This window comes from Danio rerio, chromosome 3 (assembly GCF_052040795.2).
Source record: "Danio rerio strain M-AB ecotype USA chromosome 3, GRCz13ab, whole genome shotgun sequence".
Lineage (NCBI taxonomy): Eukaryota > Metazoa > Chordata > Actinopteri > Cypriniformes > Danionidae > Danio > Danio rerio.
Genome location: NC_141023.1, coordinates 41,724,927 through 41,751,013, shown reverse-complemented (window position 1 = coordinate 41,751,013; position 26,087 = coordinate 41,724,927). Strand labels below are relative to the sequence as shown.

The following is a 26,087-nucleotide window of genomic DNA, read 5'->3' as shown; positions in this document are numbered from 1 at the left end:
AACGAATCAGAAAAAGTTTGCTAAATACCCAGAGAGGACGGAATTACATCTTAATCTCTGCAGAATATTTGTACACCATTGGAAATGGAGAATCAGCTTATTTGTCTTATTTAAATAATCTACACAATTTATTCTTGTAATTATGATTATTTTTAGAGATGTCTGTTGTTATTCCCTTTCCTGTCATTTATGTATCATTTGCTGTATATGTTATTAATTTGATAATGTCAATGTATTGCATATTTTATACATCTAAAATGCTTTGGCAATATTGTACTAAATGTCATGCCAATAATGCAGTCTGACCTTGAATGAGAGATAAAGAGAATCAGATTTGACCTGTCAGTGGGCTCCTGAATAGTGTAAAAGAGAAATAATAGATTTTTAAAATTTATTTCAACAGTCTTTTTTTGTTTTACTTTAACCCATTGAAAAGAAAACAAGTTCAAAACAGATAATAATAAAATTAGTGTTTAAAAAAAAAGGTAACTACTTGTGTGCTGTGGGTAAAAGGTGTTTCAATCTATCTACCTCCACAAGTATATTTCAAAGCTGTGGGAAGCACTGTGCTTTTAAAACTTGTATAACTGAATGACAAACCTGAAGGACCCAAAAGTTGATGTAATGAAAACTTCACTTAACATCTTGTGACAAGATGAAGTACAATACAAGTCAGCAGGAACCAAAGTTGGTCACTTCTTTTTTCTTTTGATGTTCAGGTCAATGGTAGTAAAACAGAGTGGGAAGTGACTTACTGTAAAACATTATCCTGAATGCATATAAGTAACAGTCATGTGTGTGTGTCATCTGCCTTCTGCCTTCATGGTTTAAGACATTACTGAGCTATTCCTCAGTGTTCTCTGAGTTCTCCTGAAGGCCTTCATGCCCCAGTCCTGCTCCTCCTCACAGCACTCTCTCTTTGTCTCTTTCAGTGCTGGCATTGCTGTTGGTTTCTATGGGAATGGCGAGACCTGTGACGGCGTCAGTCGGCTTACCTACTCTCTCCGGCATGCCAACCGCACCGTGTCAGGAGTTCACAGACTGGTGAGGCACTGATATAGTTTTATTCACATCCCTCCAAAACACTTAGGTTTACAATCTCACTGACACATGCTTATATACCAATGCATCACTGTGTGATCTGCCGCTCGAGAAACGCGCTTACAAATCAAATGTGTTTTCTGTAGGTGTCAGAAAGTACTTCAGCTCAGAGCCAAACTGTGGATGAAAACCTGCGGATACTAAAGGAGCAGTATGCAAAACACACAGACTATTTGTCCATCATTCAGAAACTGCAGGATCAGCGGAGCGAGCTGGTTCGTCAGATGGCCGACATCCCCTTTTGGAGCAACCTCGGCGTCTCCCTGGAGGATCTGGCAACCCAGATTGAGCTGTATGACTGGTACAGGTACGTCACGAGAAGCGAGGTATTGGTGAAACACCTGCTTCAAATGTTATCAATCGATTGAATGAACGTTATCAGCTGATATATATATGGACCAGTAGGTGCCAAGATAATTATAGTTAACGAAAACAAACGAAAAAAATGAAAGTTTGAATTAATTTTCATTAGCTGAAATAGAAATAAAAGCGAGTTCTTACAAAAAACTATAACTAACTGAAACTGTTTTGTGTGCATGCTGTGCAAAACTAACTGAAACTAACTACAATTAAAGCAAAAACGACCTTCGTTTCATCTTTGTAAATATATTTAATGCATAATCTTACTGTAAGCCTTTTAGAAGTAAATCTGTTTACTTCGCAGTGCCAGGTGTTTGACCCATACGGCACCTCATAGTCTGTCATCCAGCTGCCATTGGCCAGATCGAGTCAGTTATCCTCGCTGTTGCTCCCGTGACAAAAACAACGAGTGGACATGACAGTAGCATGGCAACAGCATTAATTACAGAGACTGAAAGTTATTATTTTAACACATTTGTGCCCAATAATGGCTTTTATTTCTGTATTAGTGAGTGTGATCGCGAACATATCTTTTTAACTGGATCTTCTAAGTGAACCGGTTGAACTAGTTCACCAAATCGAACTGAATCATTTGAAATGATTTGCGTCTTCAGTAAGCACTCTTAATCACTAACTACTAACTTTTTAACAGTCCTAATACCCCCGTCTGACTCGAAATAAACCAATATATATACTGTTATTCAGTTATTAGAACAGATATGTTACACTGAGATCACATTTAGAAGCGGTTAACCGATAATTCTGCACATGCGTGATTCAGTAAACCAAACACAAACAGTACTTGACAGCCTGCTGTGACTGAACTAAACTTGATCAACAGCCGCGCAGGTAAACCAAGGGCTTAAATGAGAGGATCTGATCTATAAACATTTTTTATAATAGACACAGCCTTTTTTATAGGTAACAAAAAATAATTTGAGCCAGTTGGCATTACTGTGTGGAGTTTGCATGTTCTCCCTGTGTTAGCGTTGGTTTCCTTCAGGTCTTGTGGTTTCCACCACAGTCCAGCGATATGCGGTATAGGTGAATTGGGTAAGCTAAATTGGCCGTAGTGTATGAGTGTGTGTGAATTTGAGAGTGTATGGGTGTTTCCCAGTACTGGGTTGCGGCTGGAATAGTATATGGTTCATTCTGCCGTGGTGACCCCTGAAAAAATAAATGGCCAAGTCGAAGGAAAATGAATGAATGAATGAAATATTTGCAAATTCCTTGGCATTGGTAACTGAAAATTTGGTACCATGACAGTCCTAGAAATGTTTTTGAAGCACATGATAAAGTGTTGGTGTAATTGATCCCAACTATCCAAAGGAAATAAAAATAAAACTCTGGAGAAGGAAAAAAAACAGTGCTCAAAGGCTTTCTCTGTATCACAAGTTGAGCCCAGTGCACTCTTAGAGAGAGTAGAAATTAGTATTCTGTTCACCCACAGCTTCTCTTCAGTTATTTCCATTTCCTTGTGAAAGAAACTGCCCTGGGGTCTCGGTAGTCCTTAAAAAAGAGAACTTATTTCATTATAGATATCCAAAACAAGATAACGCAATAAACTAAACACTTTTGGTTTTGATTCTATAAATGAAAGTTGTGTCTGCTTATACAAAAGTTGCAATGTTTACCCAGCAACAGCTCCTTTAATGGCTAAGCTTCATAAATCACTAAACTCCGCTTTGGTTACACAATCCATTAGAAATCATTGTAATATGCAATTTTGTGTCACCTGTCGGTCAACAGCTGACAGTTATGTTCCTTTAAAGATTATGTGTGCATTTTATTTTCATAAATTGTGATTTTGATAAACTTTTCAACAATAATGAAACATAATTTATTAAAATGTAAAAAAGTTGAGTTATTTCATTATGCAAATGAATTCTTCATCCTCTATATAATAGATGCCCAAAGTAAGGCTCAGTTGGCCGATTTTAACCTTTGATTTGGCCCACAGTCCAATCTGAAAAGAGAGGGAGAATAATGGGGAGGTGGTTAGGGCGAATGCCTTTGACAGATATGACTTTTCAAATTTATTGTAACTTATTGTTTCTTTATATTGTTGCTGAGCTACAAAAGAAGCCAACTGAAATGTCAACAACTTTTGTTCTGTAGACTATCGAAAATATATATCTTAAAGAGGCTAATAATTTTGACGTTAAAATGGTTTTTAAAAAAGAAAAAAAACAAATAAGACTTTCTCTTGGAAAAAAAAAAAAAAAAAATATATATATATATATATATATATATATATATATATATATATATATATATATATATATATATATATATATATATATATTAAAACATATATATTATCAGAAATTCTGTGAAAATTTCCTTGCTCTGTTAAACATAATTTGGGAAATATAAAAAAAAATAGAAACAATTCAAGGTGGGTTTAATAATTCTGATTTTAACTGTATATACAGAAAAGAAAACGGCAAAAAAGAAAAATATTATGAAAGAAAAAAAAAGTAAAAATATCCGATAAAATAAAATGGTTAAGACATTTTACAGTAGTATTTCCGTGTAGTTCTCTTTCTTTCTCTCTCTATTTTTTATTCCAGTGAATTTAAAGATTTTTAGCTTCATTACTCCAGTCATGAGTCATGATGCTTTAAAAATCACTCTAAAAAAAAAAAAAAAATTATATATATATATATATATATATATATATATATATATATATATATATATATATATATATATATATATATATATATATATAATTGAAATAAAAATTGTTGTTATTGTTAATGGTAATGGTAATAAAAGCAGTAATGACTGGATGTATAATTTAATTTGAAACTACATACAATAATAAAGCAGTTATTTATAATGTTATAAAAATATTGAATAATTTAACAATTTTTTACATTTTAATAATTGTCGCAATTTTTTTTAAACATTAAAAACTGACTCACAAGTTTTTGCCTGGTATTGTCAAAAAACCTTAGTAAATAGTAGTAGTAGTAGTAGGTAAATAATGTAATAACAAAAATCATTTAAAAATAATTAATAAATAAATAAAATAATTATAATAATAATAAATAAATAAAAACAAAATAATCAGAATAATCTTTCTCTCTCTCAAATGTCACGTCTAGTTAAAGTCACAATTATTAGCCCCTATTAATGTTTTAATGTTTTTTTTTATTATTATCTGTTTAACAGAGAGAATATTTCTTCAACACATTTCTAAACATAATAGTTTTAATTTCTAATAACTGATTTATTTCATCTTTACCATGATGACAGTAAATAATATTTGACTAGATATTTTTCAAGACACTTCTATACAGCTTAAAGTGACATTTAAAGGCTTAACTAGGCTAATCAGGTTAACTAGGAAGCCTAGGGTAATTAGGCAAGTCATTGTATAAAGATGGTTTGTTCTGTAGACAGTCGAAAAAAAGAATTAGAAGGGACTAATAATACTGACCTTAAAATGGTTTTTTAAAAAATTAAAAAGTGCTTTTATTTTAGCTAAAATAAAACAAATAAGACTTTTTCCAGAAGAAAAAATATTATCAGGCATTATTTGAAAATTTCCATGCTCTGTTAAACATCATTTGGGAAATATTTATTTTTTATTATATATTTATTTATATAATAAGGGGGGCTAATAATTCTGACTTCAACTGTATATATTGTCAAAACATTTGTGATGTTTACATTAAACAGAACATATGAAAACAAATGACACAGTAATAGTGATAATAAAAAACAATAATTAATAGTATATTTAATAATCAACATTTTATAATTCATTTACAACAATTTAGAACTCTGCATGCATTTTTGTGCGGTCTGTCACTCCATCTTTATCTCTGTCTCTCACGCACACAATTTCAGCTAACATTTTATTGTGTTTGTGTTTGCATTGCATTGTTATGCACTGCTAGTTGCATTTGCTGTATGAGTTTTACAGCAGTTGTACTGTATTAATGTAAATGTATGTTTGTCTTTTAGATGGCTGGGATATTTGGGTCTGCTGCTGTTTGATGTGCTTATTTGCCTACTGGTGCTTTTCGGCCTCATCCGCAACTCTAAAGGCACTCTGATTGGGTAAGACAGCTCATATAACTTTGTCTTTACATCATGGGTTTTACAACGAACAGAATGAAGCTTTAGTGCCTGTTAAAACCAGCACACTGTATGAGCAACAGCATTTGGTGCAGCCCTGTTCCTGCCTCTCAAATGACATGCCCATGAGATGTCGACACCGCTCCATGAGGCCCTGGTGAATGATTTCAGACTCTAAACGTGGTTATTCCAGATTGCTCTGAAGTGTTAGTTATGCTTTTCTGTTTTAGCTCCAGCAGAGAAACCATATTGTGTCTTTTTTCTCTGCTTTTCCATCCCTGCTTGGAAGTTAATTCAAAGACGCAGCAGAAAAACAGAAGAACGTGCTTTGTGACGAGCTCTCCCCTGTGTCTGAATAAAGTAGCATGAAAATCAGACAAGTTAACTCTGTTTTACATTACAGTGAGCTATTTCACTGTTTACTCTCTGCATAGACATCATCCTAACTGGAATGCGTGACTAATTTGAAACACTCAATTTAGACGGCAACATTCTGCCACACAACCTTATTTGATGTGCAAGTAATTTTGTTTAAACTAATAGTTTTCACCCAAAAGTATAACATAATTAATATAATTACCCCATCATATACTCACTCCTGAGCTATTCTCAATATACACCTTTTATCTGTCAAACAAACACAGTTAGACTAGTTTTAAATTATATCCTTGCTCATCTATAGGGTGCATGCAGAAGTATGCAGACTTTTAATTCAGTATTCTGGGTCAAACGCTTCCAGTAAACTGTACACAGTTACAAAAATGTCGTGTTTAAGGTCTGTTTTCTTTAAAATCAACAATCTTCACTGTCTGATTGAAATTTGATTTAAGGTAGGTCTCAGATTGTACAAGAAGCACTGCATTTGATTTGATTTTTGATTGATATTTATTTTCGAACAAAAATATCATATTTAAAATATGATTAACAAAAAATACATTTCAACTAAAGGTGTGAACCTATACTGGTCTCACGGTTCGGCTACGATTATTATGCCATCAGATCGGTTCAATTCGATATCTCTGTGCATCACGGTGCATTGACGATGCTTTCCATACACAGTGTTATATTTTGGGGGAGGCTATAACAAGCTGTCTGTATAAACACACAGACACAGTACCACACTGTCTCTCATTCACACACATGCACAAACATAGACAGCACCAAACAAACACACACACACACAAACTTAAGCCCTCGCAATATGTGTTTAGCCGGGAGAGCTCGCGCTGAACGGAGCAAAAAACAAAACAAAAACAAAAAGACGCTCTTGTCTTACTGTCCCTTACTGAGAGCTCTGCTCAGCGCGAGCTCTCTTGGCTAAACGCATATTGCGAGGGCTTAAAGGGAGCAGTGATCGTAATGTCGAGCGAAGGAAAAAAAAAAAAAGAGGAAGAAAAAAAAAAAGAAAAAGACAGCTCTGAAACCTAGCCAGCTTTGTCTTTTTGTCGAAAACACACTTTAGATCTTTTTAGGGTAAGAGGTTTTTGAGTTATTGCCGCTATAACTGAATGTGTCAGGAATATCGAAAACAAAACCAACTTAACCGCGCTCATTTCTGGCGCCCCCCTGGATGTACAGCGCCCTTAGCATTTGCCTATACTACTCTTGCTTTTCTATGAAACATATTTTATTCTTTTGGCATCTTTGACATATTATATGTTTGATTCCATTTGTACCTTTACATACATTTGTACTATCACATACTGTACATTAAATAACACGCCACGCCATATCTTTAAAATGTGAACATTTATTTCAACCCAGTATTTTCAATGGAGTTCCTACGCTAGCCTTCTGATCCCGACAGGCATCATCTTATTTTATCTTCATCTTATTTTACACTTGAACAACTAAATGAGTGCTGAAGTCTATTTAGCTGGTTATGTTTTAATGATTTTACAACATAGATGCTGTAAAAGGAACCGGATAAAATTGAAAGAAGTCATATTAACCATTCACTGGAAGTTTATTGGGTATGGAAAGAAACTCTAGCTGTGCATATAGCCTAGGCCAGTCCGCATCCGGACCCAGACATGAATAATCTGGACCGAGGCCAAAACCGGCATGCTAATTTAATCCTAATCCAAATGAGTTTTTAATTGAGTGCGCAATTGTGATTCCGCGATATATCTTTGAGGATTCAACTTCATTTGGCTGCTTCAACTATGTCCAATCACAGCAGTTGTAACAGCCAGCATCGCTATAGCAACATGACAACTACGTCACTCACTCGCTCACGTTCTCGCTATCTTGCGCACTTCAGGCTGTAAGTTTTATCTACCGTTGCAAGCAAACAGGAGTTGTCATCATTTCCGAACAGTGTAAATATAGCTAACTTACTTTTTTGCAGACTGAACGTGAAAATGGCGTGCTCAAAACTTGAAAAGTTGATTTTGAAAACCACGAGATTAAGACTGGGTGGACCAATAAATATGCTTTTGTGCTTCCCGCGGGAAGCCGAAAACCAATGTGTTTTATCTGCAACGAGATGGTAGCAGTCATCAAAAGTGCGAACGTAAAATGCCATTATAAATCCAAGCACACACATTTTGAACAAAATTATCCTCAGAACACAGAGGTAAGGACCACAAAAATAAACCAGCTAAAATCATCATATGAAGCTACGAGTAGTGTAATAGTTAGATCAGCCACACAACAGGCCAACAGAAGCCTCGCTAAGAGTAGCATGGGTCCTGGGAAAACATAAGAAACCCTTCTCTGATGCTGAAATAGGGAAGGAGTGTATGTGTTAAGTGGTGACTGCTCCGTTTGAAGGGACTCAAAAGGATGAAATAATCCAGAAAATAACACAAATACCCTGTTCTCATTCCCCTGCTGCAAGACCAACTGAAATACTTGCTGATGATTTGCTTGAACAACTAAGTTCTGCTATAAAACAAGCCAAATTCATTTCATTGGCTCTGAATGAATCCACAGACTACACAGGCAATGTTCAACTCATTGTAGCGAGTTAACTCAAAGGGAATCGAAGATTCATTTGAACGGGGCTTCAAAAAAAATTGACTCTTTAAATCCGAACAAACAAATCATCCAGTGATCATTCAAACTGACAGTTTACTTTATGGCAATCAAAATAAAAAAACACTTATGTTTAAGCAGGGTAGCAAGATCGAAGTTTAAGGGCTCTATTTTGATGATCCATGCGCAAAGGCCAAAGCGCAAAGGCATTAATATCCATTAGCCTATACATAATTAGGGTTAGGGTTGTGCAGCCTATTATAGTTCCTCAAAATAACAACGTACCTTAACACGCCTCCTTTTTTAGACCAGAATGCCTATGGGCGCACATATGAGCACCAATGCATTTGCTATTTAAACAGCGTGGTATAAAACGTCAAAACGACTCTTGCGTCGAGCTGAAACTAGCAAACAACAATTGCGTTGCGTCTTGCGCTGCATTGCGCCTGGTGTATGATTTGGCCCTAAGACATTAGAGGCATGAAAATGCATCACGAAAGAATTCATGAATGGGAATCGTGTGATGATGACAAAATGGCGGATGTAGTTCGTCCGAGTTCCATTCATACTACTGACATTCATACTGCAAAGAACATACGTTTCTAATGTTTTAGTAGTAAATTCAAATTCAAATGCAGTACCTACTAAGTAGTAGGCAATTTCGGTTTCAGCCTATGTCAGTCTTTAAATATTTAGGTTTCTTGTTCAATATGTACTACTCTAGAAGAGGAAATTAATAGAATTGATTTTAAATCTGGAACACAACTGATGTATAGCATACTCGAAGAGGGTAAAGTAGCATTTTGTTTTTAAATAAACGCCTCATTGAAAGACACATACAAAGTTTACAAAGTTCTCTAGTTATCTTGTGCTGTATGCATATCTTTTGAACAAAAACAGGATGTGAAAGTGTAGATAGACGACAATCTAGGTTTTTAAAAGGGAGCTATTTTCAATGTATGTGTGAGTCTTTCTCTAGACTGTCTGTCAGGTTTGTTTCTTGTTTCTGTCTTGGGGCATGGTGTCGGGACAGATTGTGTTCTTGTGTTTAGCAGATCGCACACAACCCATTCCTCTAGCCCTGATATAGAACATATTGTTTACAGATGGAGCCATTGTGTTTCTTAGGCAGTCGTTAACCTGATGTTTCTTATAGGAGAGAACAGTGCATCATTTCCCCCTGGCTAGAGCTCACATTAAAGCCTGCCATCTCTATTCCTGTAGCTTTCTCACTGATATCCTCCAGCTCGTCTTGTTCGCTATAAGTCAAGACAGTTAACATTTTGCATCTATATTGCATAGAGAAAAAGGTGGTTTGACTCGAGTGCATGTCAGAAGATAAATGTCAGGGTATTGATTCACTCTGTAGTACTTGCTAAAAGCATGAAATCTTTAGGTTGCTGCTTCCTGCAGACTTGAAAAGCATTTTATGATGCAATGATACTGTCATACTGTTTGATAGGGCTTTTATTTAAAGATACAGATGTGTTTATACTTACACATACACACACAAAAATTATGTTTGCTGTTTGTTCAAACTTATTTGAAATGAGCTGAAATTTTTTTATTTGTGAGAGAATTAATTGTTTTAAGTTCAATCCACTTAAATTTGTAAAAAAAATTAATCTGTTTCATGTTTTTCCAACACAAATTAACACAAAAAAAATCAAATGTCTTTTATTTATAGATGAGTTTTTTATATCGTTTACAAGTAAACATTTTTGAGATAAATGTTTTTCAATTAAAAAGGGATTTTAACACACACTGCCTGACAAAAGTCTTGTTGTCGATCCCAGTTGTAAGATCAACAAATAATAACTTGACTTCTAGTTGATCATTTAGAAAAATGGCAGAAGGTAAATATCTCCAATGAATCATCTGTTGAACTGCATCCCAATCATTACAAATACTGCAGAAGACCTATTAGAGCCCACATGGACCCAAGATTCTTACAGAAATCAGTCAAGTTTGGTAAAGGAAAAATCATGGTTGGGGTTACATTCAGTATGGGGGTGTGCGAGAGATCTGCAGAGTGATGGCAACATCAACAGCCCGAGGCTTTAAAGGGCCATGAAACCCCCTTGTTTCAGCAGGGTGTTTTCACACCTCTACTTTGGAAAAAGTCAGAAAAGTGGGCATGTCCAGCTCTGTTTAGGGGGGAGTGTCGGAGGAACTAAAGTGGGAGGGTGTGGGAGTGTCTATTTGGGCACGCGTGAGTTTCAGAGTCAAAACACACACACACACACACACACACACACGGGAGAAAGTGATGGTGTTTACATGGACATCTGTAGTCGAATTTTTTGCCAAATGATTAAATGGTGGACTTTACCTGCAGTTTGGCTCTATCAATTAGGGAATTCATTCATGCCCCTCGCGACAAACGCGATATTTGATTCGAGGAACTGCTCTAAGCTTGTATTTTTCATCCAATGTTTGATACCGCATGGCGAATGAGAGAAAAAACCCTCCGCATTTCCCGGAAACTTAGATGCACACAGCAGGTAGTGTCAGAAAGCCGCGTGTGTTATTCCGGTCACTAAATGCGGCGAAAAACCTACACGTGGTTAAAGTTAGGTTGTGGTGCTAACATGTTTACACTCGGTGCAATAGTTAACTTAGTTCGATACGAACAAACTGAATAAACAAAGAGCACTGGTCGCTCACTTACCAAATCTGTAGAGACAGGACAATCACCAGCAACTAGAGCCGCGTCTTTATTAAGAGGAGACTACAAGCGAATCCGGATCTCAGCGTTTGCAGATGAGAACAGCTCTCAGGTAAACAGTAATCCTCCTTAGACACGTAAGTTATTGTTGTCGAGCGTCGCGTACACTGTTAATCCACACGTGACTCCAGCTGCGCTCTCACAGAGAGAAAATGAAAACAAAAAACGGCAGCAAACTATAAAAGCAACACTTCACGCTTGTTTTGCCAACACAACGTGTTGTCTCTGTCGTCTAAACACTGTGACAGTAATGAATATTAAAAAAGTTGCACAATAGAGCGCGCTGATTGGTTTGAACCAAGCCTTACTCATTAATGCATCACACTGTAAGACGTAATAAGACACACTCTGGAATACACGCTATTATGTCATGGCCGTGACGCAGCTTCAAAAATTCGTTTCAAACCGGAAGTACGAATTTGCTTGAAATAACGCAAAAACAACCAATTTACACTTTTTAGCGAAATATAGGTGTCTTAATAGTGTTTTGGTGTTTTGGTGTTTCGTGACCCTTTAAAGACATTTGTGCTGCCCATTACATCACAAACCACAGGATAGCGCTACTTCTCATACTTCAGCCTCCACATCAAAGTTCCTAAAAGCAAAGAAGGTCAAGATGCTCGAGGTTTGGCCAGCCCAGTCACCAGATATGAACATTATTAAGCATGTCTAAGGTTAGATAAAGGAGGAGGCATTGAAGATGAAAGTCAGACTTTACTGTCCTTATTAAATAATGAAAAATCTAGGCATGATCATATTTTATTTTGGTAAAATAAGCGTAATCTAAAGGCCTTTGCCTTTTATATAAGCCACTTCTGATACCAAATGATCAACTAGAAATCAAGATAATAGGTGTTGTTCTTAACTTGAACATGCGACAAGACTTTTGTCAGGTAGTCTATTTGTCAAGAACAGATTTATTTAGTTTCTATCTCTCGTACACTTTATTTTATTGAAATTATAATTAAATTGAAATATAAATAAATGTTATATTGGTTTGCAATTATATATATTTGTTTTCCAAACATAGTTATATATTTTAATTTTACATTTATAATTAATTTAGGTTGCATTTAAAATAAATGTGTTTTAATATTATAATGAATTAGTTTTTTCGCACTCAGTTGTGAAGCTGAACAGATGTAACAGCATGCTGCATGCATAACTAGAAATGTGTTCTTATTTCTTAATGGTTGTGAATCCCACTGTCACCTCCATAATTGTACCACCATTACACTCATATAATAGATGAACGTTATGAAAATTGTAGTGGTATAATTGGTTTCCCCCACAGAAAACCCTCTATTAAGGGTTTCTAACCTCATATTATATGTAAGCTGTCTATGATGATGATAATGATGATTTTCTTTGTTCTGTTAGGGTGTGTATTCTGGGTGTTTTGGCGCTGGTGATCAGCTGGAGTTCACTGGGTCTGGAACTGACGGTCTCCTCGGTGAGTGTCTCTAACGCAGGACAATATTGTAGCAGTTTCTCCATTCATGATGTCTCCTGCACATGCTTGAATTATAGCTGCATGGGGAATTAACTACGGATTCCACTAATAGATTTTTTCTGCCATTAGCAGTAATATCAATTGTGTCAAATCCTAAAACATGCTTTTGTTCCATAGCTCTGAGGTCTCAATCTATAGATAAGAATTGAAAAATAATAACATATGTTAAAATTGTATATAAATGTATAAAATGCCTAAAAATTATGATTTTGACATAATTTAACCCCCAACTTCTTCCAAGCCTGTTTAAGTTTCTTTCTTCTTTTGAACACAACAGAAGTTATTCTGAAGACTTTTGGGGAAGCAAAGCAGCCATTAACTAAAAATATTTTTTGTTCCTAGAATGGATGTCAATTTTTTTTTTTCCAACATTCTACAGACTGTCTTGTTTTGTGTTCAACAGAAGAAGCGCCTATAAAATAAATAAAAAAGAGAGAGAAAGAAATATCCCTTTAAATTTTCAGATTTTAATTAGCTTAAAGTTTAGATCATCATACTCGTATAGGTAAAACCACACACATTTGACCTCATTACAATGTTGAAATGTAACTGGTTTCTAAACAGGGTTTGACATTAACACCAGCTAATGCGGGTAGATTTCAGCAGTGGCTGGTTAGACACCCACTCCCACTAGCCACTTTGGCTGGCGGAAGATCAATTTTAAAATGTAGTTTTTTTTTTTAAAGCAGGGCTCTACAATAGAGAGATGGCCCAATATGCGTGCAAATGTCATCTTTGAATTGAGTTGCAGCACGACTGACAAAAATAGCGTTTGCGCAAACAAAAGAAAGCAGGTGAATACCGAATAAGAGAAGGATTATTTGCATGCACTGGTGATGTGATTCGATGCGATCGATTGTTTGAAAAATTGTGCGTGTTTCCATTTCCTGGCTTGAAGCAACTGCAACTGCTGCGATTGGTTCTCTTTGAAATGGATTGGACATAAAGTGATGCTCGTGCGTCCGCAGTTCTGCTGCTGTCAAGAGCAGCTCTTCTTGTAAGCAGCAGCAGTCGCCACTTTTGCTTTAACCATGAACTGGTTATGCGCCTAATTTTAACTGTGTGCGTGTGATCAGATCATTTATTATACCACACGGTATGTTTTCCACCTGCTTTTTTTTGCTTAATTAATTTTGTTATATATGGTTTAATTTAAATTTTTACAATAACATTGCTTTAATAGGAGATTAACTCCCCATTTATGTGTACTGGTGATCTGTGAGACGTTTAGACAGGACAGACTACTGTGCAGTTTTAGATGGCAATAATTCTTTTTTAAATGTTTTTTTTTTTTTTTTTTAAGAAAGGTTTTATTGAACAAAAATAGCTTGTATACAGCTATATTTTGCTTGTGTTGACATATTATTTAAAAAATTGTGACTAAGAAATAATAATTAATTTATTTTTGGTGTGGTCAGAGATAAATGTGATAAATCCTTAGTGTCGAGCCCTGAAAAGTCATGTGAAATAAAAACTAATTGCAATGCAACACTATGAAACCATAACCCATTTGCTCATGCACATTAAGCAAGTTCACACAGAAAAAGTCAAATGAATGAGGAGGCATGTGAGCATAACACAAAACCTAAATCAAGTCATTTCAGCATGTCAAATTTATGCATGTAAAATATATTTTCCCAGCAACAAAATTGTGTGTAGTGTTGGAAAATTCCTCGCCACAGTGGCTGGTGATCTAAAAAGGTAATGTCAAGCCCTGTTTCTATATTAATTTTATGAAAGTCACTAGCCTGAATACATCAAGTATAAATGCATGTGCTATAGTTTAACAACAGCAAATGGTGTCATTATAATGTATTATTAATTTAATACATGTTTACAATAATAATATAATAAAACTCATACAGTATGTATATCTCCCAGTCATGCAAGAAATAATAAATAAAAATCATGGTTCAGTTACTTATTCATCAGTCAACCAATGGTAAATTCAGTTTACTATGCTTTGTCCCATTGAGGGCAATTTATGTGAATAAATCACATAGAAAAAAAAAACGTACAACAAAGGCCACACAACAATTAAACATAAATGAATACATAAACAAAAACTGCAGTTAAAACTGATCAAAAGAGGTACACAGGATACATGAAGGAAGTAAAGGTCAAAATATAACTTTCAATGCTAAAGTTCAATGCATTGGGGTGACGCAGTGGCACAGTAGGTAGTGCTGTTGTCTCACAGCAAGAAGGTCGCTGGTTCGAGCCTCGGCTGGGTCAGTTGGCGTTTCTGTGTGGAGTTTGCACGTTCTCCCCGTGTCTGCGTGGGTTTCCTCCAGGTGCTCCGGTTTCCCCCACAGTCCAAAGACATGTGGTACAGGTGAATTGGGTTGGCTAAATTGTCCATAGTGTACGAGTGTGAGTGAGTGTGTATGGGTGTTTCCCAGAGATGGGTCGCAGCTGGAAGGGCATCCACTGCGTGAAAACATGTGCTGGATAAGTTGGCGGTTCATTCCACTGTGGCGACCCCAGATTAATAAAGGGACTAAGGCGAAAAGAAAATGAATGAATAACGTTCAATGCTTGAATTGATTATTCACTGTTTAAGTTGTTTGTCAGTGCATTTTTAACTGACTTAGTTAGCATTTTCATGGAGCTATCTATTTCTACGTTCACTTAAAATCTAGTCACATCTTACAGCAGACGTTATTTACACATTAGGAATGTATCAACCTACCGTTTAGTAAAATCTAGTATATAGTAGTAAACTCGTATATAAACTATCCTGTGAGTAATTTACTTCTAGTAGACTATTTAAGTGGGTTGTTTCAGAATAACCAAACCCTGATTTGTTTTATGTTTTTTCAATGGGAAAGTTAGATACTCTTTCCCAAAGAAAGAAAACTGATTTCAGGGATCTGAAGATGAAGCGCTTTTATGTGCTGGACTATTTTTGACTTGACTTGTCATCTTAAAGACACAACACTTGTCAAACCGCTAAAGCCCAGCCAGCTGTCGGAATGCTAATTAAATCTCTGTCGCTGAAAATAACTACTACAGTAATACACACTACAGTTCAAATGTTTGGTATGCTTATACAGAGGGAAATTTATTTGATCAAAGCATACACTTATAACAGTAATATTATAAAACTGTCATCACAAAAATGTTTAAAAGGATAGTTCACCCAGAAATGAAAATTCTGCTGCTATTTAGTCATTAGCCCCTTTCACACATACAGACCTTTCCGGAAAATTACCGGCAATTTTCCGGAAAGGTTGTATGTGTGAACAGGTCCTTTTTGAAAATACCGGTAAATTCGTTCTGGCTATTTTCCGGAAAGAGAAGTTGTAACATTACCGGCAATTTGCCGGAATGCTGCGCTGTGTGAACGCAGAAGGAATATTTCCGGAATAAGCGCGTGCACGTCTAGAACGTGCTGACGTAAAACTTCTGCTTTAGCCAATCACAACAGTCAGACGCATTTACGTCCGCGCGGTTTGTGAGAATAAAAGCCTTTGAATATTTTTCCAGACGCATTTAGCTGCTAGAAGTTAGTCAGATAACGTTTATATGTTCTCCCTAATGCCAACTGTGCAAATAATCATCGATAAGATGCTTATGATAAGCCGTTGTTTGTTTACCTTCAAGCTTTGCGTGTGCCCATGAAACAGCCTGTGAGCGGCAGCACACGCACATATTATGAACATCTCGACATGCGAATATGATCCAGTGAAAGTTGTTTACAATATTGATCATCAAAAGAGTTTGTAATTTAGTCAAATGTTTACAAATACAAGCGCAGCCGTTTAAAGCTCATTTGTAGTGAATGATGTCAGAATTTACCGGTATTTTGGAATGGATGTGTGAATGCTCTTTTCCGGAAAATTTCCGTAATGTCCTCGCCTGTGTGAACAGCACTTTTTTTAATATACCGGTAAAGTCGTTCCGTAAATTTTCCGGATATTTACTGGTATCACTGTGTGAAAGGGGCTATTGTGTACTTGTTTAAAACTGTTGAGTTTCTTCCTTAAACACAAGACGATTATAGTTGGAAACCTGTAACCACTGACTTTCATAGTATTAGTTTTTCCTATGAATGTCAATGGTGGGGCGAAGCAGTGGCACAGTAGGTAGTGCTGTCGCCTCACAGCAAGAAGGTCGCTGGTTCGAGCCTCAGCTCAGTTGGCATTTCTGTGTGAACTTTGCATGTTCTTACTGCGTTCACGTGGGTTTCCTCCGGGTGCTCCGGTTTCCCCCACAGTCCAAAGACATGCGGTACAGGTGAATTGGGTAGGCTAAATTGTCCGTAGTGTATGAGAGTGTTTGTGAATGTGTGTGTGGAGGTTTCCCAGAGATGGGTTGCGGCTGGAAGGGCATCCGTTGCGTAAAAACTTGCTGGATGAGTTGGCTGTTCATTCCATTGTGGTGACCCTGGATTAATAAAGGGACTAAGCCAACAAGAGAATGAATGAATAAATTAATGAATGTCAATGGTTACAGGTTTATATATTCTAGAGGAAGAAAGAAACTATAAAGGTTTGGAACTACTTATAGAACAGTAAATGGAACATTCATTATCCCTTTAAATGGTTGTTTTGTTGTGATGTATATAAAATGTGAGTTATTCCTATGATGTAAAGCTGATTTTTCAACATCATAATATCAGTCTTCAGTGTTACTACATGACTCCTGTTACTTATGACAAATTTAGTCAATAAATGATCTGCACTGAAATGCTGATGTCATGACATGTTTTAAACTTCAGGGGGAAAAGTCAAATGTACTCCTCTAATGTTCATTGTTTGCATTTCTTTCACATTTTAGGGCTTCAGTGACTTCTGCGCAGCTCCTGACATGTATATCACTAAGGTGTCAGAGGAATACACGATTATCAAGAAAGGTACTTTTCATTTCTTTTTTAAAACCACAAAGATATTGCGTGTCTTTCTTATTTCTTCTACCTCCTCCAGATTTGTGAATAAGATGCTGAATCCAGCAGGTGTTACTGTGATTCACTCATGAGTGTGTCTGAATTTAGTCCGTGTTCTCTGAGGAATGAACAGTCGTGCACTATTTCATTTCCTGTTCGCTCAGAGAGGAAGCGTTCCTTCTGACTTTCTCTTCCTCACTTTATCAGCATTACTCAACACAGCAGTTCCTCTTCAAAGTGACCTTATTATCCACAGGAGGCTGGATGCTCTCAGTAAATTAGTGTGAAGAGACAACAGTGTGGGTGTTAGGTTTTTAGTTGTATGTGTGTCTGATCATTTCTTTTTGGGTGGCTGCAGCGAAATGATCATGATGACGGGGATGTCGGTGGAGTCTTTTTCAAGCCTAATGTAGGTGGTCTCAGAGTTCAGCACATTGGGAATTTTTGTTCCTGTGACATATTTAATGGAAAGGAAACATTTGCACTAGCCAGTACATGTGAATCCTATTTAGTTTTTTTTTTTTTTTAAATGGGTTTCATTGTGTGGAACTACTGTGCATTGGTTAGAAAGGGGCATTTAGTTTCCTTTATTCATTCATTCATTCATTTTCTCGTCGGGTTTAGTCCCGGGGTCGCCGCAGCGGAATGAACCACCAACTTATCCAGCACATTTTTATGCAGCGGATGCCCTTCCAGCTGCAACCCATCTCTGGGAAACATCCACACACATTCACACACACACTACGGACAATTTAGCCTACCCAATTCACCTGTACCACATGTCGGTGGGGGAAACCGGAGCACCTGGAGGAAACCCACGCGAACGCAGGGAGAACATGCAATCTCCACACAGAAACGCCAACTGAGCCGAGGATCAAACCAGCGACCTTCTTGCTGTGAGGCGACAGCACTACCTACTGCGCCACTGAGTCACCTTAGTTTCATTCAGTTTTAGCACAATAATGTTTTGTTGTGTTATTTGTTTTTAATGCTATTTCTTCTGAATGCGTGTATTTTTTTTAATGCAGCTTCGAAACTGAGCTCAATTGTACATTAAGTATTAAATAATTTCTTCCAAATCTCACCAATTTAAAAAAAAATGTACGCTTTATTCACCTGTTAGTTAGCATTAATTCTAAAGGAGTTCACTGACATCTTCAACAGAGATTAGATGAGATGAGCTAAAATATTTATGAATTGCATGATTGATCTTTGTTCATGATTCAGCAGGCACTACTAGAGGCCATATTGTATTGCACAACTCAAAGTTCATCTGGAAATTGTGAAACCACGGTTCCTCTTTGAACTTGCTTACTTTAACCTTTCAAAAACCTCATATATCTTCACTAAAATTATTCTTGTCGGTTTCCTTGCTATTACTAATTGGATGACACACCTTTGTTTCCTTTGTACATTTAAAGGGTGACCTTACAGTATATATGGCATTCATCCTCATGATATTTAATAGCTTGTTATGACAGGAAAAAAATATGTTTTAGTCATATAACCAGCTAAAGAAAAGCTGTCCTTTTATTGTCTCAAGTCTTCTGCAAATCTGTTTTGGAAACCAGTCTGCCTACTTTTTTGAGGGTGCTTTCACACCAGGGTCGATTGCCTGGTCCGAACCCAAGTTTAATTGTCCCCTCCTTGCCACCTTCTTGGCTGGTTTGTGCTCACATTGTCTTTTTTTCCTTATGTACCCTGGTACGCTTGCATCATCAAGCTGCTGTTGTGTGTACAGTTGTTGCTACATGATGGCCACGAAAGCCAAAGTGCCAAATTGGAAAGATGTACGCACACCTCTGTCGTTCTGCTTTTACTGAATCTCCCATACAGAGAGCAACTTGCATCTATCTGCCACAAGAATATTTAAAACAGAAAGATGTTCAAAATGTTCAGAAAACAATACGATGACTGCAGAAGTCGTTTTTGAAGGAGACAAACAGACATTGTCACTGTGTTTGCACTGGGTCAGTCCCGCTTTTCACCAAGGAACAGTATGTGATACACAGACCAACACACAATTGATCGTTATGAAAACTCAAGTTTGTTCTGACACTTCACTTCCGTTATTTGGTACGATTGCATTCATATCAGAAGTGAACTGGACCAGTTTGCACGTACCATACCCCAGACAACTTCTTTCGAGCGGACTTGGATACGGTTCACACGAGTTCAGAAGACGTCGTTTACACTAGTTAAATATACCAAAGTCTGACCTCACACAAACCCGGGTGTGAACTCAAAGTGCTAGTATGAAAACACCCTTAATGTTAAATACTGTAAAGTTGCTTGTTTAAAGCAATCTCTTGTATAAAGTACTAAGTAAACTTTGACTGGAGTGCTTAATTGCAGAGCTTTTGCAAATATATCCCCATCACCATGATCAGATGCTTCAGTTTTGTCATGTTTTTTTTTTTTTTTTTTTGTCTGATCATTTTGTTGTTGAGGAGAAAGTGTTCAGCACATTATTAAATATTCATCTTTATGCAAATTATACCCGTTTGGGTCGTTTGGCGACAGTGTACTGAAAAAATGTAGTTTAGCCTTTTTGTGCATAATGAATATCCCCTGAGTAAATAATGAAGCAGTCCTTTATGTTGTGTAAGTAAATCAGTCCCTTTAAGATGCAGAGGATATATTGGTCTAGCATTACTGCTATGCGGGAATCTAAAGTGTCTTTGTGAATGCCTGTGGATGCTTTTATGCATTAATATAGCATAAGCAGGTTTGAGATGTCAGCTTTGGCCTCGGTTATGATTAATCGGTTTGTTGGAAGAGTATGTCTACAGCAAAGCCAATGTCTGAAGAACAGAGCACATGGGAGAGAGATAAGAGGAGAGGAAGAGAAAAGCGCTGAAGGATGAGGATGATAAACCATGTGACTATCAGCTTCACACACCCATGTAATTGTGTGTCTTCTGGGCTCTATTCTTATCTTTGCTCCTCTTGTCTTCAGCCTTCCTCTCATTTGCTCCAAATAACTTGTTAAACGGACAGTTCACCCAGAATTGAACTTTCTGCATCATTTACTCACCATTAAGCCTTTCTAAACCTAGTCACGACAAGTTTTTTTAATAGTTGCCATGAATAAAATGTGTATTAAAAAATATGTGTTCTATATTTTAATAAATGCTTACTTTATTTTTATACATTAAAACATTTTAAAGAACAAAACATTTGGTGACAGGAGCAGTTATTAAAAAACACTAGCATTAAATAAAAACAAAAAGAATAACAAGAAAATACTTCATTTTCAATTTCAAAGGACACAGCTGGAAATACTATGTCCTGTTCAGATACGTAGTAACAGGCCCCTGTCTATGTTAAAAAATAGCCAATTCCAATTGAAGTTTGGCAGTCATATGTTCTATTCTAAATATGGATTCAAGTTTTCTAACAGCTGTGCCATTATTGAAGGGTGTGGCTACATCCAATTTATTTTTATAGTCTCTCTTTCACTTAGTAACTTGAAAACTTGCACTTGGTTTTGTTGTATACATCCATGAGTATCTCTTCAAGCAGGAAAAACAAGCAAGTAAAAGGTCTAACTGCATAATTTTCATTATCTCAATCTTAACCCCTTGCCAAAACCTCTTCAGACATTCCCAAAAAATTTGTGTGTGATTACTTACATTCCTGCAATCCCTCCAGCATTCCTCTGACTGTGGACTGTTAACATATTTTGACCACATCAATGGCGTTCTAAAAAAAACTATTTTTTGTTTTTCAGTCAAACTCTTTCAAGTTATGGCTATTGATCCCCTTATGAGTGTCTGAACATATTTTCCCACTTTTTTGAAGCAGTAATGTTGTTGGCAATGTTTATTTCTTTGGACAAACGTAAACAATATAAAGAGTTTAGTTGCAAAATCCCTTAAGTGCCATCTGAAATTTGTAAATCTCTTTTACCATAAAATAACTGAACATAAACATAGGAGGCTGAGAAAAATTCCCATTGTAAAAGCAATTTACAGATTGCACTAAGGTTTTTGCATCTGAAGTCTTGATATATTCTAAAAACTAGTTGAAATTAAGGTTCCTAAAAACAGACAAAATTCCACATTATTATAAAAAGAAACAACATAAGAATGTAACAAAATGACTAAAACACTAACTGAAAATATAAAAAAAATTATATATATATATATATATATATATATATATATATATATATATATATATATATATATATATATATATATATATATATATATATATATATATATATACTTTTAATATAAGTCAGGGTTGTAAGTGTATAATATAACATACATTGACTTATATGTCAAGTTAATGAGTTGAAATGAAGAGCCAATCTCCAAACTAAATGAACTAGTTTATTAAATAATAAATAAATAAATAAATAAATAAAATAATAATATTAATAACAACAACAATAATTAAGCTCGGTGACTCTGTGATTACTTTATTAACAGCTCACAGATATTTACTGGAAAACAGCCTAAATATAAATGTATATTTACTGAGTGAGTCATTTTGATCATTTTTTGCTGGTTTTATTTGACTTTAAAGGTGCTATATACTGCATTGGTTTAATAAGTTATATTGTTCTCTGAGATATACATAGTAGGTTTATGGCTTCAGTAAGTTCAGAAAATATCCAGAAATGATTTTATAAGCTAATTCAATTTAATAATTCATAAAATACTTCTTGAATCAGAAGGTCCATGATTGACCATATATGGTTTGTGTCGTGAACATTAATGAGCTCCGCTCTGATGTGCAGCTCTGAAACACACATATGTACACACTGCATGATATACTCTGAACACGGACAAATATAAATCCAATCAGAGGAGTTATGTTAACCTATTTTGCTCATCAAATGTCAATAAAGGCTAAGTTATAATTAAACTTGACAAAAGAGAGCGGTAATGATGTATCGCATTGTATTTTTAAGCTATAATTTCAAAGAAAACACAGCCAGGACTTAGTATCATCCTGCATGAGCAAATGACAGTTGAGCTGAGTAATTTGACATGATTCAGCACGTGTTTGTTAAAACATACGCTTCAAATTTCACAATAAACTCAATAAATTGCCAAAAGATACAATAAAACATATTTTATACCTCTTTGGAGTGGAGCAGAATAAATGTATAAACTGTAAATCTGGCCTTTTGCATCCTGAAGCACGTCTCGTGCAGTCTTTGCACAGTAACTCATAGTAAACAATCTGCCATTGCATTTTCAAAATAAAAGCCCTACATACATAGTAAGTTAAATATAAGCATTAAAATAACTAATGGAGGGAAACTATCATTGTTTTCTCGCTAGAAAATGTTGTAGCTTATAACACAGCCTGAGATGTGCATATTAAGAATCTCAGAGCTACATAAGTCTGGGTTCTCTTGTTGACGTCAGAGCTGGATGAATGGCCTAAAGTAGTCATACATGCAAATGTGAAGGGCTTGGCCCATGAGTCTCATCACAGTTTGTTTTCTCTTCTTATTGGCCCGTTGTCCACCAGGGTTTTACACTTGTGGAATTTACATGATAACGAGTAAACAATGGTCTCTGAGGTTCACAGTATGTCCATTTCCATAGACTCATCTCCTATTATTCTACTATGCCTTGGTATACCCAGTTTTTCATTATAGGCTACCTTTAAAGATTTGAGTGCATTGGATAAGGTCTATAATTTAACCAACAGTGTGGTATAAAGAACCACAAAACTTCTTTTTCACATGATGAGCATGTTAATCAAATATTTGTGACATAAAATAGCTTAATCAGGAAAGTCTGTTTAGCTAGTGGAATTGTAGAATTTGTAACGCTATTCCTCACAAATGGCACATCGATTAAACGGATAATTTCAAAGGAGCATCTTTAAAATATGCAGGCCAGACTTTAGCTCACACCTTTGCACAAGTTCTCAGAATAAGATATGTTGCAATAATTTAGCCGGAAGCATTAATGGCTGTGGATGGAAAGCAGAGAGAAAGGGATCAGTGAAGCTTTGAGTGTGTTCCTTCTGGCTATCACTGTCCCAGACTCGTGAGTCACCCTACTGCGCTTCACTAGAATAGAACCGAGACGCTTCTGTACTTACAAATAGCACACGTCCCTTCTGTGAGGAAAGCCCAGCATGTCTTCTGTGCTCGTGTGTTTAATATAGACGTGCTTAAAGAGGCTTTTTACAGACTAATGCATTTTCCGCTATAATTAAAATAGTAAATCTCACTAACTTTTTTGTTATCTACTTTATTCCTTATTATGTTGGTTTCATAAAGACCTAACCATAAACATAAACCACCAAATTTACTCTTATTTCCCAAAAATGGAACCCACAGCTATAATGCTTACAAACTTCAGATTATCATTGATTAGTCTAGCTATCACGTGTAGAAAGCCTAGCAACTGGCCCGGAAAATGCTAATTGATGTTTAATACGTTGATAATTCTTGCTTGCAGCAGGCATATTATGCATATGTTAGAATTCCACTAATTTGTTTTTTGAAACAGCAACATCATGCTAATTGATGAAAATAATGTTAGACACACACTAATTCATGCTAATAGGCTAACACATTAGAAACATGCTAGCAATGTTCTGCGTGTTAGAATTATTCGTGTTAGAATGCCACTCATTTTTTCCATTTAATTCATTTTTTATGCAAATCAACACCATGCTGATTGATGCAAACAATGGTAGCAATGCTAGACACACACTATTTTATGCTAATAGACTAACATAATAAAAACATTCTAGCAATGTTAAGTGTGTTAGAATTATTTGTGTTTGTGTTAGAAAACCACTTATTGTTTTTTTAAATGTTTCAACATCATGCTCATTGACGGAAATAATGTTAACAATGCTAAATACACACTAATAGGCTAACATATTAGAAACATTCTAGCAATGTTATGTGATGCTTGCAACAAGTTTACTTTTAAATTTCTTAATCAAAACTGTTAGAACACTTTTAGTTTTAACACTAACCATAGAGGCAGCCATTATAACCATTTTAAAATGTTTCATTTTAAATAACCTAATTAAAATAAAATCCCTATAACCGTTTTAACTTTTTCATTCTAACATTAAAATCCCCAAAAAAACATGAAATGCGTTTCAACATTTACAATTTCTCGTTACTTTGAATACGTGTGCCTCAGTTGTCTAGCATTTTTTTTTTCATAAAAAACAAATTGTGATGCAAAAACATAAATTTACTTCAGAAAAGTCTTTCAAAACAACATTTTCACTGTGGTAAAAACTTGTGGTTCCAGTGAGGTTTGCACCTTCACAGGTGGTTTATACTCAATTATCGACAATATATTATACACAATATAGGCTTTATTTATTATTAAAAATATGTTTTTTAGGGTAAAGACTTCATAATATATGGCAACAGACAGTCAAAGCTTCATTCAAAGTCTCATTCTCATTCATTTTATTCTCAATAGAAGTTTTGAATGTTATAATGACTTGATATAACAATTCAGTTTTGTGCAGTCTTATATCAACAGCCAGAATGATCACTTTTGCCATACTAATAATTAAATCATTGCAATAGTTGGTGTACATCTGTAAAATACTTTTGTTTTATAATTTAGCTAACCCTCCAAACATTTATTCAATTCAATTCATCTTTATTTCTTTAGCACTTTAAAATCTTGATTGTTTTAAAGCAGCTTAACATAGAAGTTGTAGTAAATTGAAACTGTGTCAGTCCAGTTTTCAGAGTTGTAGTTCAGTTTAGTTTAGTTCAGTTCAGTGTGGTTAAATGTGCACCGTTAAAGGTCAAACACTGAAGAGCAAATCCATCAATGTGCAGCTCCACAAGACCCAAAACAAGCAAGCCAGTGGGCCATAGTGGTGAGGAACAAAACTTCACCAGTTGAAGAAAGTGAAGGAAAATAACCTTGAGAGAAACCAGGCTCATTTAATACTTTACTACAGTCTCACTAGATATCAGGCAATATTAACTAATGTTGAGCTATACAACTTTTGTTAAATTATAACAAAATGAAAATAATTGCCGCTATAATTCTCCTCCGTTATAAGCACATCTTACTCAGAAGAATGTAAAATGTTAAGTTTATCACTGTAAGATCTTATTTATGAAGTGTTTCTCGCCTTTTCTCCAGTGTTCTGGCATGCACCCAGCCTCTCATGAATCAGGATCTTTTACAACCTGTAGTCATCACAGCGTGAGTGGGATTTAAAGCTCTACCTCCACTCAGATCGTTTTTGGAAGCCATCCCATTGTCTTTGATATGGGCATCGCCAGTCAGCCAGTACTACAATACAATTACCGGAGGTCATTTACACATGATGGATGAAGCCCTGAATACTATTGGAGCCTATAAATCCAGCCAGAACCAACATTATACACCAGTTTTGCTTAATTCAGTCTTTTACATACAGCCATCCATGGGTGTAATTGAGAGGCCCATTTA

At 35.7% G+C, this 26,087-nt stretch overlaps 1 protein-coding gene across 1 annotated transcript in view; it reads left to right on the top strand.

Moving 5' to 3' along the window:
- ttyh3a (tweety family member 3a) overlaps nucleotides 1-26,087 on the top strand; it is a 125,718-nt gene that overhangs the window by 54,555 nt on the left and 45,076 nt on the right. Inside the window, exons 3-7 of the mRNA XM_087245015.1 lie at nucleotides 933-1,044; nucleotides 1,188-1,408; nucleotides 5,440-5,535; nucleotides 12,641-12,713; nucleotides 17,556-17,631. Coding sequence (XP_087101141.1) covers nucleotides 933-1,044; nucleotides 1,188-1,408; nucleotides 5,440-5,535; nucleotides 12,641-12,713; nucleotides 17,556-17,631 — 578 coding nt within the window. The remainder of the gene's footprint in view (nucleotides 1-932; nucleotides 1,045-1,187; nucleotides 1,409-5,439; nucleotides 5,536-12,640; nucleotides 12,714-17,555; nucleotides 17,632-26,087) is intronic.